The sequence below is a fragment of the Zootoca vivipara genome, chromosome 3 (assembly GCF_965207765.1).
Source record: "Zootoca vivipara chromosome 3, rZooViv2.hap1.1, whole genome shotgun sequence".
Classification (NCBI taxonomy): domain Eukaryota; kingdom Metazoa; phylum Chordata; class Lepidosauria; order Squamata; family Lacertidae; genus Zootoca; species Zootoca vivipara.
Window position 1 is genome coordinate 85,752,858 of NC_142586.1, and position 12,626 is coordinate 85,765,483.

Here is a 12,626-nt window from a genome sequence, read left to right on the forward strand (position 1 = left end):
CCTCCTTCCCATCAAATGACTATTTCACCAGGGACCCTGGAAGGGGAGGTGGGGAAAGATTATTTATTAATTGAATAAATAATAATAAGGTCCACACACATCCCACTTTGGCCAGACAGTCCAAGAACCCACTGGTGATTCTCCTGCAAAAGCAACAGCTGTTGAAATCGAGGCTCATTTGTGGTCCAGCTTGTTTTCTAGGACCCAGCAACTTGCTCTCTATACCTTCAGAGTAGAGCTTTGCAGAGGCAGAACAAAATGAGCTGAGCACTAATACAATGAGAAAGAAGAGACAAGAGTTGCGGGTGTTAGTGAAGACGCCAAGCCTTTTGAATACTGAGCTTCGACCATTCTGTAATTACGAACCTTTGTCTACTCCTTTGGGATCCCTTTTGAATATAATTTTTAATTTAATATTGAGGTTCCCCAAGGCTCTCCACCCACCCACCCCAGGCCACCAGATATACATACAATAGACACATTCTTGTTGCCCCTGAACTTCACTACCCTTACCCATAACCAGAGTGCCTGTAGGTCATTGTTTGAGCTCCTGTTTCCCACAGTACATTTAAAGAGCATGGCTGATTCTTCAAAACCACAGGCATATCTAAAGTGGAGAGAGAGGTTGGGTAGGGGAAGAAGTCAAGTAGAAACTTGAACACAAGATGGTTAGGTATTTGTTTTATTTTAGAACTTACATCCTGCCTTCTTTTCACCAACTGAACTTGCAAAACAGCGTAACATTTCAAGCAACCGCAACCATAAAGGAAACGGTATGAAAAGAATGGCAAATGAAAGGTTCGGTCAAATGCCATTTTGAACAGTAATGCAACATTCCCCAACTTGGCAGAAATGCATACGGGCACAGAATTATTGTTAGAAGAAACTTGGCATCTTATATTTTTTACACTGGGCCAACAAGCGGTACCAGATGTTTTGCATCTATTTTGCATTTCCTACATACGGCGCTACAAGGACTCTTCATGCAATGTATTTCCCCTACAAAGTGGCAAGGACCTGTGACTTATATTTCATAACACATGGCTGGGCCATCAGTATCTCAAGCCATTGCACCATGGTTTGTCGATCACAGACAATATACTCTTGCCACCTTTAATACCTTACAAAGGTAGGTAAAGGTAAAGGACCCCTGGACGGTTAAGTCCAGTCAAAGGCGACTATGGGGATGTGGCACTCATCTCGCTATCAGGTCGAGGGAGCTGGCGCTTGTTCACAGACAGCTTTCCGGGTCACGTGGCCAGCATGACTAAACTGCTTCAGGTGCAACAGAACACCGTGACGGAAACCAGAGCGCATGGAAACGCCGTTTATCTTCCTGTTGCAGCGGTACCTATTTGTCTACTTGCACTGGCATGCTTTCAAACTGCTATGTTGGCAGGAGCTGGGACAGAGCAACAGGAGCTCACCCCATCGCGGGGATTCGAACCGCCAACCTTCTGGTCGGCAAGCCCAAGGGGCTCAGTGGTTTAGACCAGTGTTTCCCAACCTTGTGCCTCCAGCTGTTTTCGGACTACAACTCCCATCATCCCTAGCTAGCAAGACCAGTGGTCAGGAATGATGGGAATTGTAGTCCGAAAACAGCTGGAGGCACAAGGTTGGGAAACACTGGTTTAGACCACAGCGCCACCCTATACAGAAATCCAAGCTCCACATATGAAAGAGTAAAGGAAGCAGCTCATCAGCCAGAAGAATCTAAACAAAAAGTATAAAGTATACTAGAGTGGCAATGCAGATAGAGGTCTACCATGGTGTGAATAGTCTGGCTTCAGGAGAGCAGATCCCAGCTGCTTCGCTCCTCCTAGCTCATTTACCACAGTTTGGCTTGGTGTGTCGTCTGAACCCCCACTTAGGGTTTGCCTCTCCCAGATGAAGCACGGGCTGTAAGCCATGGGACAAACCTCGGTCACCGCTCATGGTTAGCCTGGAGACAGCTAAGCCACAAGCCTAGTTTTGGATGACCCGCTAAGCCAAACCATGGCTTCAGCTTAGCTCAGCAGCATTGCAGCAAAACGAGGGAGGAGGACTGGAAGCTTCACCCAACTACGCAGTTCACTGGGTGGGCCATGGTCCAACCACCATCATACAGGCCAGTCTACCTCCGTTGTTACAAAGATAAAAATGGAGTTACTGCCCTGAGAAATCTACGGAGGTAATAAACAAGCCACACTTTATGTGTTCTTGGAGTATTTTGCAGTCTCAGAGCTACCAAACTTGGGAAAAGTTCTGTGTAGCAGGGGGTCAATGGAAGGAGGAGTATATGGTGGAAGTTACATAACAATATATAACAGAGTTGGCAGACTATGCAGGCATTGCAGATCAATAGTGAAGGATAAGCCCTGCACCCTACGTGCTTCTCACTTTACCTTTGTCAATCTGAGCAAGTTCCTGGTTCTCTCCCTCAGAGTCATCACTGTCTTCCTCATCACTCGGGGGATAGGAGATCTAGGAGAGAAACACATTAGGAAATAGTTTAATATAAAACAGGCATGCACAGATCAGTGTAATTCTGGCCCTGGTCCCTTTCGCATGCATCCTGTCCTCTTTCAGCAGTTTCTTTGTGTGTTTTTAAGGCACACATCACATTTATATCTGACTTCCTTTTTATTAGAACTCTATTAAGCAATCAAAATAGTTTGCAATGAAGCAAAATAAAGAATCAGGGGGCAACTTGGTATTATTGGTTGGATATGACAATGGAACATGAAGTGGTTCAATCTAAAGTCAGACAAGGAAATAGGATTATTGTTCTCTAAGGAACAACGAGGGCTAGTAGTAGTATGTAATCAACACCAAATTAAATCAATGATAATGTCTCATCCTTAAGCATAACAGCTTTCAACCTTCTGTTAACAGTATTTCTTTATGCTCTTTACCTTTGGTTTATTTTGATTATTAAAAAAAAAACTTTCACAAAATGCTCACCCACCCAAGCTTTTTAAATTGATGTTTTATTTCTGCCACTGCTGCTTCAGTTTTGCAAGTCACTTTTATCTATTTTTTTATTCTTGTGCTGTTGTTTTTATTATGTCATGTCAGCAGCTTGGTGGGGGGTGGAATTTGAAGGACAAGATTTAACGTTTACTTGAACTAAATAATATCTATGCCATCTCCCTGGAGAGCCATGGGAACTGTGTGACCTGGGGATAGCCAAGAATTCTATCACCTTCACCAGAATGAAATCCCCAAGATTCTATAGACAGCCATAAAACAAATAAAACTGCCATAGTGTAATAAAGATAAGCTCTTAGTTAAGCTGAATGATCACACCAGAACCCAGAGAATAGTGGTTTTCCAAACAGAGATGCTATTTCAAGAGCTCGGATCCTCTTAGATCTCACATAATCTATGTTCGAAAACTGCTGAATTGGCCGCACATTCATTTCTGGGCCCAATTCAAGCTGCTCACGTTAGTGTCTAAAGCCCCAAAGTGACAAAGTCCCCAAATATCTGAAAGGGTGCCATCTTAACTGCAGACCCCCTCAAGTGTTCAGGGTCTGTTGGGTGGATAATAACCTTTAATTAAATTTTGCTCAAAGTAGAGAGTGTATGTGCAATTGCTTATACGTGGCAAGTAAAACAAAAAACAAAAACACCCCAATATATCAAATGTGTACACATACACACTTTTGCACAGAAACGAGAAAGGAAAAAAAATAAGATGGAGGCTGCTATCCAGGAGCACGCATGTGCTGGATCAGGGATATGCTACTACTGTTCACAGGATTCCCTGAGCTATTGGCTTTGTCTCATCAGAAAGCTGCAGCTGTGTTTATTTAAGGAAGAAACTTGGACTGTAGCTGGAGGGCTTTGCTGCTGCAGCCTCGTTCACTCCTTGTCTCTGCTCAAGGCTGGAAAATTCCCAAGTTTCCTCCAATCACAAATTATGGGGGTGCCATTTCCCCATAAAAGTGCATGCTGGAAAGCCTGGAGGAAAAAAAGGAGTTACAAGCCTAGGGAAGCCGGGTTAATTTAAATGTTTAGATCTGGGGTAGCCAAGAAAGATGGTACCCTCCAGATGTTACAGACAACTCCTCCCCTCAGCCCCAGGCAACACAGCCAATGATCAGGGATTATGGGAATTGTAGTCCACAACAGCTGTGAATCTCTGACTGTGTGGCCCAGGCAGGGCCGGATTTAGGTTTGATGAGGCCCTAAGCTAGTGAAGGTAATGGGGCCCTTTATATGTCCAGCTGACCTTTGTCAACAACAAATTGTCACATTTTTTGTGTGTTGAATATATGCTATATGGTAATTTATGGACCTAATAGGTATCTAAAGCCATTTGCACATAACAAAATATGTATTTTATCAAAGTAATCGTTGAACTGAAATACAATTAAGAAGAAGTATATTAATAGTAAAATAATTATTAAGCTCTAACTGTATGTAGGTTTTATTTTATTTGTTTTTATATTATATTTAGGAAATGTACATCCAGTGGTGTTTTTCCTTTAAGTTTTTTGGGGGGGCCCCAAGACAGTGGGGCCCTAAGCTATAACTTGTTTAGCTCATGCGTAAATCAGGCACTGGTCCCTGGGAACAGTGGGAAGTCGCTGAAAACCGTTGGAAGAGCTGGCCTCTTGCCAAGGGAACCCCTGCTGAGCACAAAAATTTATTGAGCAGGTTAAGCCAGTGGTAATGGGTCCTAGGGAGTTCTTGTTTAAGATGCCAGCATCATTGTTTTCTCATGATCAGGCCTCCAATTAATAAAACAGCTCTAAGATAACTATGTGTTCTCAAAGCTACGGACATGAGTCTGACCAAACTGTGGGAGGCAGTGGAAGACAGGAGTGCCTGGTGTGCTCTGGTCCATAGGGTCACGAAGAGTCGGACAAGACTAAATGACTGAACAACAAGATAACTATCTGGGGCAATTATATTGGCTCTATTCGTTGGGTGGGGCAAATAAAAGGGTTTTTTATTTTCATATTAGTTTTTTGCTAACAAAGCTTGCACATGTGCACTTGGCCTAACCTGTGAATCAAGGCTACCAATGTAGGATTTTTCATGAGTTATTCTCAGATTGTTTGGATGGAGCACTGGCAGGTGGGGAACAGCAGACTTTTTATCCCCATGTTGGGCAAAAGATTCCTGCATTGCAGGTGGTTGGACTATATGACCCTCGTGGTCCCTTCCACCTCTACCATTCTCTGATTCTCTTATTCTATACTCCCTACCTTACATCCTACAGATGTAAAAGCAGAACACTAAATGCTTGATGCAGCCACAGACAACATGACTTCTACATATTGCCCAACAAAGGCAATGTGCTCAAAGCACAATGGACTGTTAAAACAGTCAAACAGATAGAGTAAATAAAAGTTAAAATCACTGCCGTTTAACACCAGCCGTTCAACAGTTAACGGTGTGTGAACTGGGCCTTGCCTCCAGTACTGTTTACATGTAGTGCAATAGTAAAATTAGTCCCCAAGTTCTTCCAACAGAAGCAAAGAGGAAGTATTCCTCTTTAGGGAACTCGGTTTCTAAACAGGAGGGGTGAGAATAAACTAGAACACAGATGAAGAGCAAAAGGAAAAGGGTGAGAGAAATAGCCTCTCTGGGAGATGGGAGGATGGAAACAAATCCTGTTGAGCAAGACTTTCATCAGCTGAGCGAGAAAGCTGCCTAGAGCCCAGCGGAAAGATCAAGCAACAACTGCACAACCGACCACAAGAAAATTCTGAATACTCTTGCTCCTCTCCAAACAATACTCCCAAGCATCCTGTTCAACTCTGCAAATGAACCAAGTAACAAACTGCACAGGAAGGATTGTTCAGCAGACTGGGAATTGGGAGAGACAGGGAGCCAAACTGCTGTAAATGGTTAGAAAGGTCACAGTTTACAGCAGGGGAGTCTCCAAGCTAAGATGTTTAACCTTGAAAGTGCTGCCTTCCAAGCTAGTGTCCAATTAGTTCGTGGGCAGAAGCCAGTGTCCCAATCATCCCCGACAAAACTATTCCAAATTATGGAGTAGGCCAGGGGTAGCTGACATGGTGCTCTCTGGATGTTGCTGGGATTCTGACTCCCATCAGCCCCAGCCAGGATGGTCAATGATCAGGAATGATGGGTGTTGTAGTCAAAGGACATCTAGAAGGCACCATGTTTGCTACTCAAGTCGTAGATCATGCACCTATTTCCCCACAGGCGGCAGCAATGGTCACTAACTTGGGTGGCTTCAAAAGAGGAATGGACAGAGTCATTTGAGGAGAAGGCTATCAATGGCCACCAGCCATGATGGCTATGCTCTCCCTCCACCGTCAGAGGCAGAAATGCTTCTGAATGCCAGTTGCTGGAAACTACACAACGGGGAGTGTTCATGCTCTGGTCCCGCTTGTAGGTTTTCCTACAGGGATCTGGTTAGTCACAGGGAGAATAGGATGCTGGACTAGATGGGCCATTGATCTGATCTAGCACTGCTCCCCTTATGGTCATAGACCATAATTCTCAACTGCTGTCATGGTGAGTTTTATCTGGGTCACGGTGCCATTGGTGGAAGACATCCTTTCTGAAGGACTGCCATACATGCATATGGCCAGTAGAGCCAATTGAGAAGAAAGTGAAGACAAATCAAAAGAAAAAGTAAAGGAAGATAAAGGAGATTTTTTTAAATGGGTACAGACCAAAAAAAACAGATTGTCATGGGAAGTTCTTTTCTGTCACATAGTAAACTGTGGGCTGGCGATGGATTTCTTCCTTGTTTGTTCACTCTTATAATTGTAAATTTGCTGTTACTTGCCTAAATCCATAGCATGGAAAAAGATTGTTAAACATCTGTAAGACTAAAGAGCGGCTGCCAATCTGTCACTCCCCATCTACAGCAGAGGCCTGTGCCCATTTGGTTTTAGGTGGATTTAACCAACCCACCTCTGCATTTACACAGGGTGGTTTTAGCAACGGTTGCAGATATGATCCCTCTCTTGAGAAAAACAAGCACTTGAACTGCATCAAGTACAATTAGACAACAGGCAGCACCCAAAACTTCTGCTTCAGAACCCAAAGGTGGAACCATGCAAAGTTAAAAAGGAGGAGGCCCACTAGCTCAATAATGCTTGTTCACTGGCCTTCAACCCAACAGTTGGCACAAGGGTAGAGGAACATTCTTTCTTCTTGAAAGGATAAGGAAACAGGCTGTCTTCTGGCCCAGTCATGTCACGGATAATAGTTTACAACTAGCCTAGCAACTCTCCCTCCACCTCTTCTCAGGAAAACTCCCTTTACACTGTGATAAACCAGAGCCCTAGGATCAAGGAATCTAACACCCACACCTTAAGATAGCATAGAGATCCAATTATGCCACTTAAGTTCACATAAGGATAACAGGGCTGCAGAATGACCTCGCAGGAAAGGAGGCACAGATTAATAGGGGTGCTATCTTTAATAAAACCTAATGCCTCTTAAGGGGTTGCAAGGAGAGCAATGGGATTATGTGAGGGGGGCGGTCTGGATGAGTGCTAGCTCCACCCCTCCCACCATCAACTTTGCCACATTCCAACTTGTGAACACAAGTGTCTGAGATGGAGAGTGTTCTGTATCCATGGAAAATTGGGGTGCTGAAACATGCAGGGAGCCACCACTGACACAGAAGGCTCTCCACTGCGATGGAAATTGGAAACACAGTAAGAACAGAGACATTTATACATATTTCCCCCCTCAAATGCTCTCATTGCCCTCTTTACAACTCTTGGAAGAGGGCTGTATCCTGATGTTTTTAGACTACGGCTCCCAGGGTCAACAGAAATTGTAGTCCAAAACATCTGGAGCATACCAAGTTGGAGAAAGGTAACCTATATGATTCTAACAACCATTCTAACTGAAAAGGAGTGGCTTGTAAATAATATTCACATTAAAAGTATTAAAGACAAGATGGTTTGGAGTGTCATTGCTCGAGGGTAGCCAGCAACCTCCCTGACACTTACCTATGGAATTAACTGCTCTAGGATGAGGTTTTGGCCAAGTATATAAACATGAATTTCTAAAGAGAGATTTTGAAACATGCACACTTTCTGATGGCTCATGCATATTATATTTTTCCTTCCCCTATGCGAATACAAGCATGTATTCCCAGGTGTTAGGAGAGGAGGATGGTGGCAGTCTACCCACCCTCAAGGTTTCAGATTACATGAGATTACTCTTCGGAGACACACTTCTTTCTCTGGCTATTGGTTTATAGAAAGTTAGTTAAGACATGTTCCTCCTATCTATTACTTTTTTGCAGGTTATATCTTGGAGATATCCAATACCAGATTGAGGCTGGACAACCAGAAGCGTTTAACAGGCATCAAATAGTCTATCCTCTTGCATAGTAATCAGTTGTTGTTGTGGTTGTAAATGTATGTGAGAGCGGGACCATCAAGAAGACTGATCGCCGAAGAATTGATGCTTTTGAATTATGGTGCTGGAGGAGACTCTTGAGAGTCCCATGGACTGCAAGAAGATAAAACCTATCCATTCTTAAGGAAATCAGCCCTGAGTGCTCACTGGAAGGACAGATCCTGAATCTGAGGCTCCAATACTTTGGCCACCTCATGAGAAGGGAAGACTCCCTGGAAAAGACCCTGATGTTGGGAAAGATTGAGGGCACAAGGAGAAGGGGACGACAGAGGACGAGATGGTTGGACAGTGTTCTTGAAGCTACCAACATGAGTCTGAGTCTGACCAAACTGCAGGAGGCAGTGGAAGACAGGAGTGCCTGGCGTGCTCTGGTCCATGGGGTCACGAGGAGTCGGACATGACTAAACAACAATTATTATTTATTCATTCAACATATCCATCACCCTATACCCGGAGGTGTATATCCCCATGCAAATATACCAGTTGATTCAAGGACCCTGTTCTTATTTTACAATCTCACGTTGTCAAAAGTTCGGTTTTTCTATAGTTGGGTGAGAAGGAACACCAATCTATCTACTCCTCTGGCCATTTTGATGATTGCAAACCATTCACTTTTGCAGCTACTAGCAATAAAGCCTGCAACATCACGGCCTAGGCTCTGCTTCTTTGTGTGATGCTCAGGTGAGAGAGAACCCTATAAACTGACTTTGGTGTACAACTGTAGTTGCTTTGGGGCACACCTCCGTGAAAAAGACCCAATAGAGATGATAGTTTCTGTCCCATAACATATATATTTTTCAAAATTGCATTTACTACCAGCTGAATCCAGGACTGCAATACTTGATCCAAGCGAAATAAAACTGCAAGCATATTAATATGCAAGCTAGCCCACCACCACTGGATATGAAGAGACATTTGTACATTTTGTTTTGTTTTTAAAAGCAAAAGTTACAAATTTCTACTTGCCTATGTTCGGAAGTTTGTTTCAACACTCCAAGCCCGACTCAGTGCTATTAACTAGAAGCTATACTAAGAACCAGAGGCATACTGTATATATTCCCCCTTCCAAGTCATATTTATCTGGAGAGGGGGGGGAGGGGAGAGAAATCAAGTTTGAACAAATGCTGAACTTTTTCTGTTCTCCAGCTTGTGCAAGTCTCCAACGCCTTTTCCTCTCCAACTGTATTCTTTTGAGAAGCAGCAGTGGCAGCTTTACAAGAACTTGTGCAAATCCCTTCAGGACAGCTGCTTAAAACCAAAGCTTGGCACAAAAACTTGATAGACACCGGAAACCCACTCTAGACCCACATATGCAAGGTACAAGGGTGGACCTCAACACTGCTCAGAATAGGCAGTCACAATTCTACCCCCAGCTAGCTCCCACCCGGACACAGCTCTCCTAGAGATGCCTGGAAACCCTTTGACTTCAGATAGCATGGCCAAGTTCACTGTGGAGTCTGGAAGAGCTTTGTCTACGGCAGGCTTCCCCAACATAAAGGTAAAGGGTAAAGGGACCCCTGACCATTAGGTCCAGTCGTGACCGACTCTGGGGTTGCGGCGCTCATCTCACATTATTGGCCGCGGGAGCCGGCGTAAAGCTTCCAGGTCATGTGGCCAGCATGACTAAGCTGCTTCTGGCGAACCAGAGCAGCACACGGAAACGCCGTTTACCTTCCCGCCGGAGCAGTACCTATTTATCTACTTGCACTTTGAGGTGCTTTCGAATTGCTAGGTTGGCAGGAGCAGGGACTGAGCAACGGGAGCTCACCCTGTCGCGGGGATTCAAACCGCCGACCTTCTGATTGGCAGGCCCTAGGCTGTGTGGTTTAAACTACAGCGCCACCCACGTCCCCCAACATGGTGCCCTCCAAATGCTTTGGGCTACATCTCTCAGCATCTAGAGCACCCACAGCTCACTGGGCCCTAATCAAATGCTATATTGTTGGGGGGGGGGGAATAAGTCTGGCCCTGCCCTGCAAACAGGAAGGAGGCCACATTTGAAGCACATGGTCTCCTCCAAAGATTCCTAGGAACTGTCATTTGTTAAGGGTGCCAGGAGTTATGGCTCTGTGAAGACTAGATTACACTTTCCAGGAATCTTTGGGAGAAGCTTTTAAATAAATGTGCATGCAATGTTCTATAAGCATATGGTGCAGATGTGTCTGGAGTCCCTAGCCTTTATGAACTCACTGACAATATCCAGACAGCCACAGGCAAGTCCATAAAAGTGAATTAACTTGCTGCCAACAAAGAGAGCCGTAAGGGGCAGGTAAGAGGTAGGGCCTGATCCACTCATGTTTACTCAGAAGTCAGTCCTGCAGAGCTCAAAGGCTTGCTACTAAGTGAGAACAAGACTGTAACTATATATACTGTGCAACCCTAAACATGTTTAGCCACAAGTAGTAATTTTCACTGTTTGTTTTATTTTATTTTATTTTATTTTATTGGGGGGGCAGGGGGAGAAATGGGATTACTCTCAAGTAATTTGGAAATATCCACAGACTTAGAACAGACAAGTGCAGTCGAAAACCTGTGCCTAGCAAAGCACTTCACCAACTTCTAAATATTGCCCAAATGTTTTATTTATTTATTTATTTATTTATTTATTTATTTATTTATTTCCAGAGTGGCACGGACCCCTCTTCGCAGGAGCCATTCTCGACATCAAAAAAATGTCTCCCTTCAAATATAATCCACAACACATAAAATATGCACTTTGCTAATAACCCTTGCATCAACACAGTGCACTTTTCGAGGCTCCAGGCTGTCCAAGGAAGTGCAAGGCCTCCTCCATCCCTTGAGCTGCTGTATGGACAAAGACAACCTGGCCCTCGAAAGGAACAGGCCTTATTTAACAGCTCTTACGGTTACACTCGTGCCACGAGCAGGATGCAAAAGGGAGAAAACGAGCCCTGGCCATGCTAACAAGAACGGGATATATAGAGAGTTTCTGCAATCAGTACAGCTCCCCGCAAAAAGGAAAAAAAGAAAACGTGCTTTGGAATATACAACCAACTCCGCGCTCCCTTTTTCTTTTTCTTTTACCTTTAACTGGAAGGGCTGGATCTCATTCAAACTCTGATTCCTGAGCTTCTTCGTGAGGATCTTGAGCATGGTACAAATCCAGAGAGCCGGGAAAGAGTTAAGCACCCACGCACATCTAGATCGGCTGCCGCTGCCGCCGCCGCCGCCACGCTTGGAGGAACTCAGAATAGCTTGCATTCAGCAACTTCAGGTACACCCAACTTGTAGCTTGGAGAGGGCAGGATCTGCAGAGAGAAATTCGATCTTGCGCCCCTTTCCTTCCAGACAACAGCCTGGATGGGTCTGGGTTTCGTTGATGAAAAATACTGCCACGCACAGTCTTTGGTTTGTCCCCCCCCCCTTTCTTTTCTTCCAACACGTATAGATATTACACAGCAAATCCTTTCATTTGCTTCGCAGGCTGCCCAGGCAGCCAAGGTAAGGAGCAGCTATAGCGGGGCTTCTGCTCAGCAAGAGAGGCAAAGGGGGAGCCCGCCGCGCAGCAAGAACTTAGGAAGAGATGAGCGAGCTCTCTCCCAGCAGAGGCCCGGGGCTCCGCTCATGGCAGCGGGTCTAACGTGCCATGTCGCTCACTCGCTTCCCCGTCGCCGGCAGCAGCCCCTGGGCAGCATCGCTTCTCCTGCGCACACGCGCTCTTCCTCCCTCGCGCACCCGGCCCGGCTCCTTTTTCTCTTCCACGCTCCCTCTCGCTGCCTTCGAGCTGTGCGAAACTTGTAACAAACAGAACACGCATCCGAGGTGCCCATTGGCCCGGCCGAGGAGGACTGTGTCAATCTCAGTGGGCGGGGCTACCATTTAAAGGGAAACCAAAAGGAAGAAATGGAAAGTCGCTTTTCACACGAGCGCGCACGCTCCCTCCGGGCTTGGAGATCCAGAGGCGCCGGATGCCGTAAACCCTGGTAGCTGCAGATCCTTAAATCCGAAAGGCCCCCCCCCCTCTTGAGACGAGGGCTGGGGATCACTAGTGACATACATATGCGCGCGCATATATATATATGTATGTGCATACACAATTTTAAAAGTTTTATTCAGCACTTCAGAAAGTATGCTCCGGATCCTGGTAGGATGCCGTGAATCACTAACGTATATTTATTACAGAGACTAACAAAACAGTATAATTTATTACAGAGACTAACAAAGCAGAGATTCATTATTTCCAGCACAATGTGAAGGCAGAAGCTGAAATGCTTTGCTACCAATAACTGATCTATTTTGTTAGCCGCTGAGAT

The 12,626-nt window shown here is 45.0% G+C and overlaps 1 protein-coding gene across 2 annotated transcripts in view; it reads right to left on the reverse strand.

Moving 5' to 3' along the window:
• LOC118083262 (uncharacterized) overlaps positions 1-12,154 on the reverse strand; it is a 57,730-nt gene extending 45,576 nt beyond the window's left edge. Inside the window, exons 1-2 of one of the 2 annotated variants that reach the window (XM_035111510.3) lie at positions 11,398-12,154; positions 2,385-2,463 (exon numbers count right to left, since the gene is read on the reverse strand). In XM_035111510.3, the coding sequence (XP_034967401.1) occupies positions 2,385-2,463; positions 11,398-11,574 (256 nt within the window). In that variant the 5' untranslated portion in view covers positions 11,575-12,154. The remainder of the gene's footprint in view (positions 1-2,384; positions 2,464-11,397) is intronic. The other variant, XM_088666595.1, reaches the window with a different exon arrangement.
• Between the last annotated feature and the right edge of the window lie 472 nt (positions 12,155-12,626).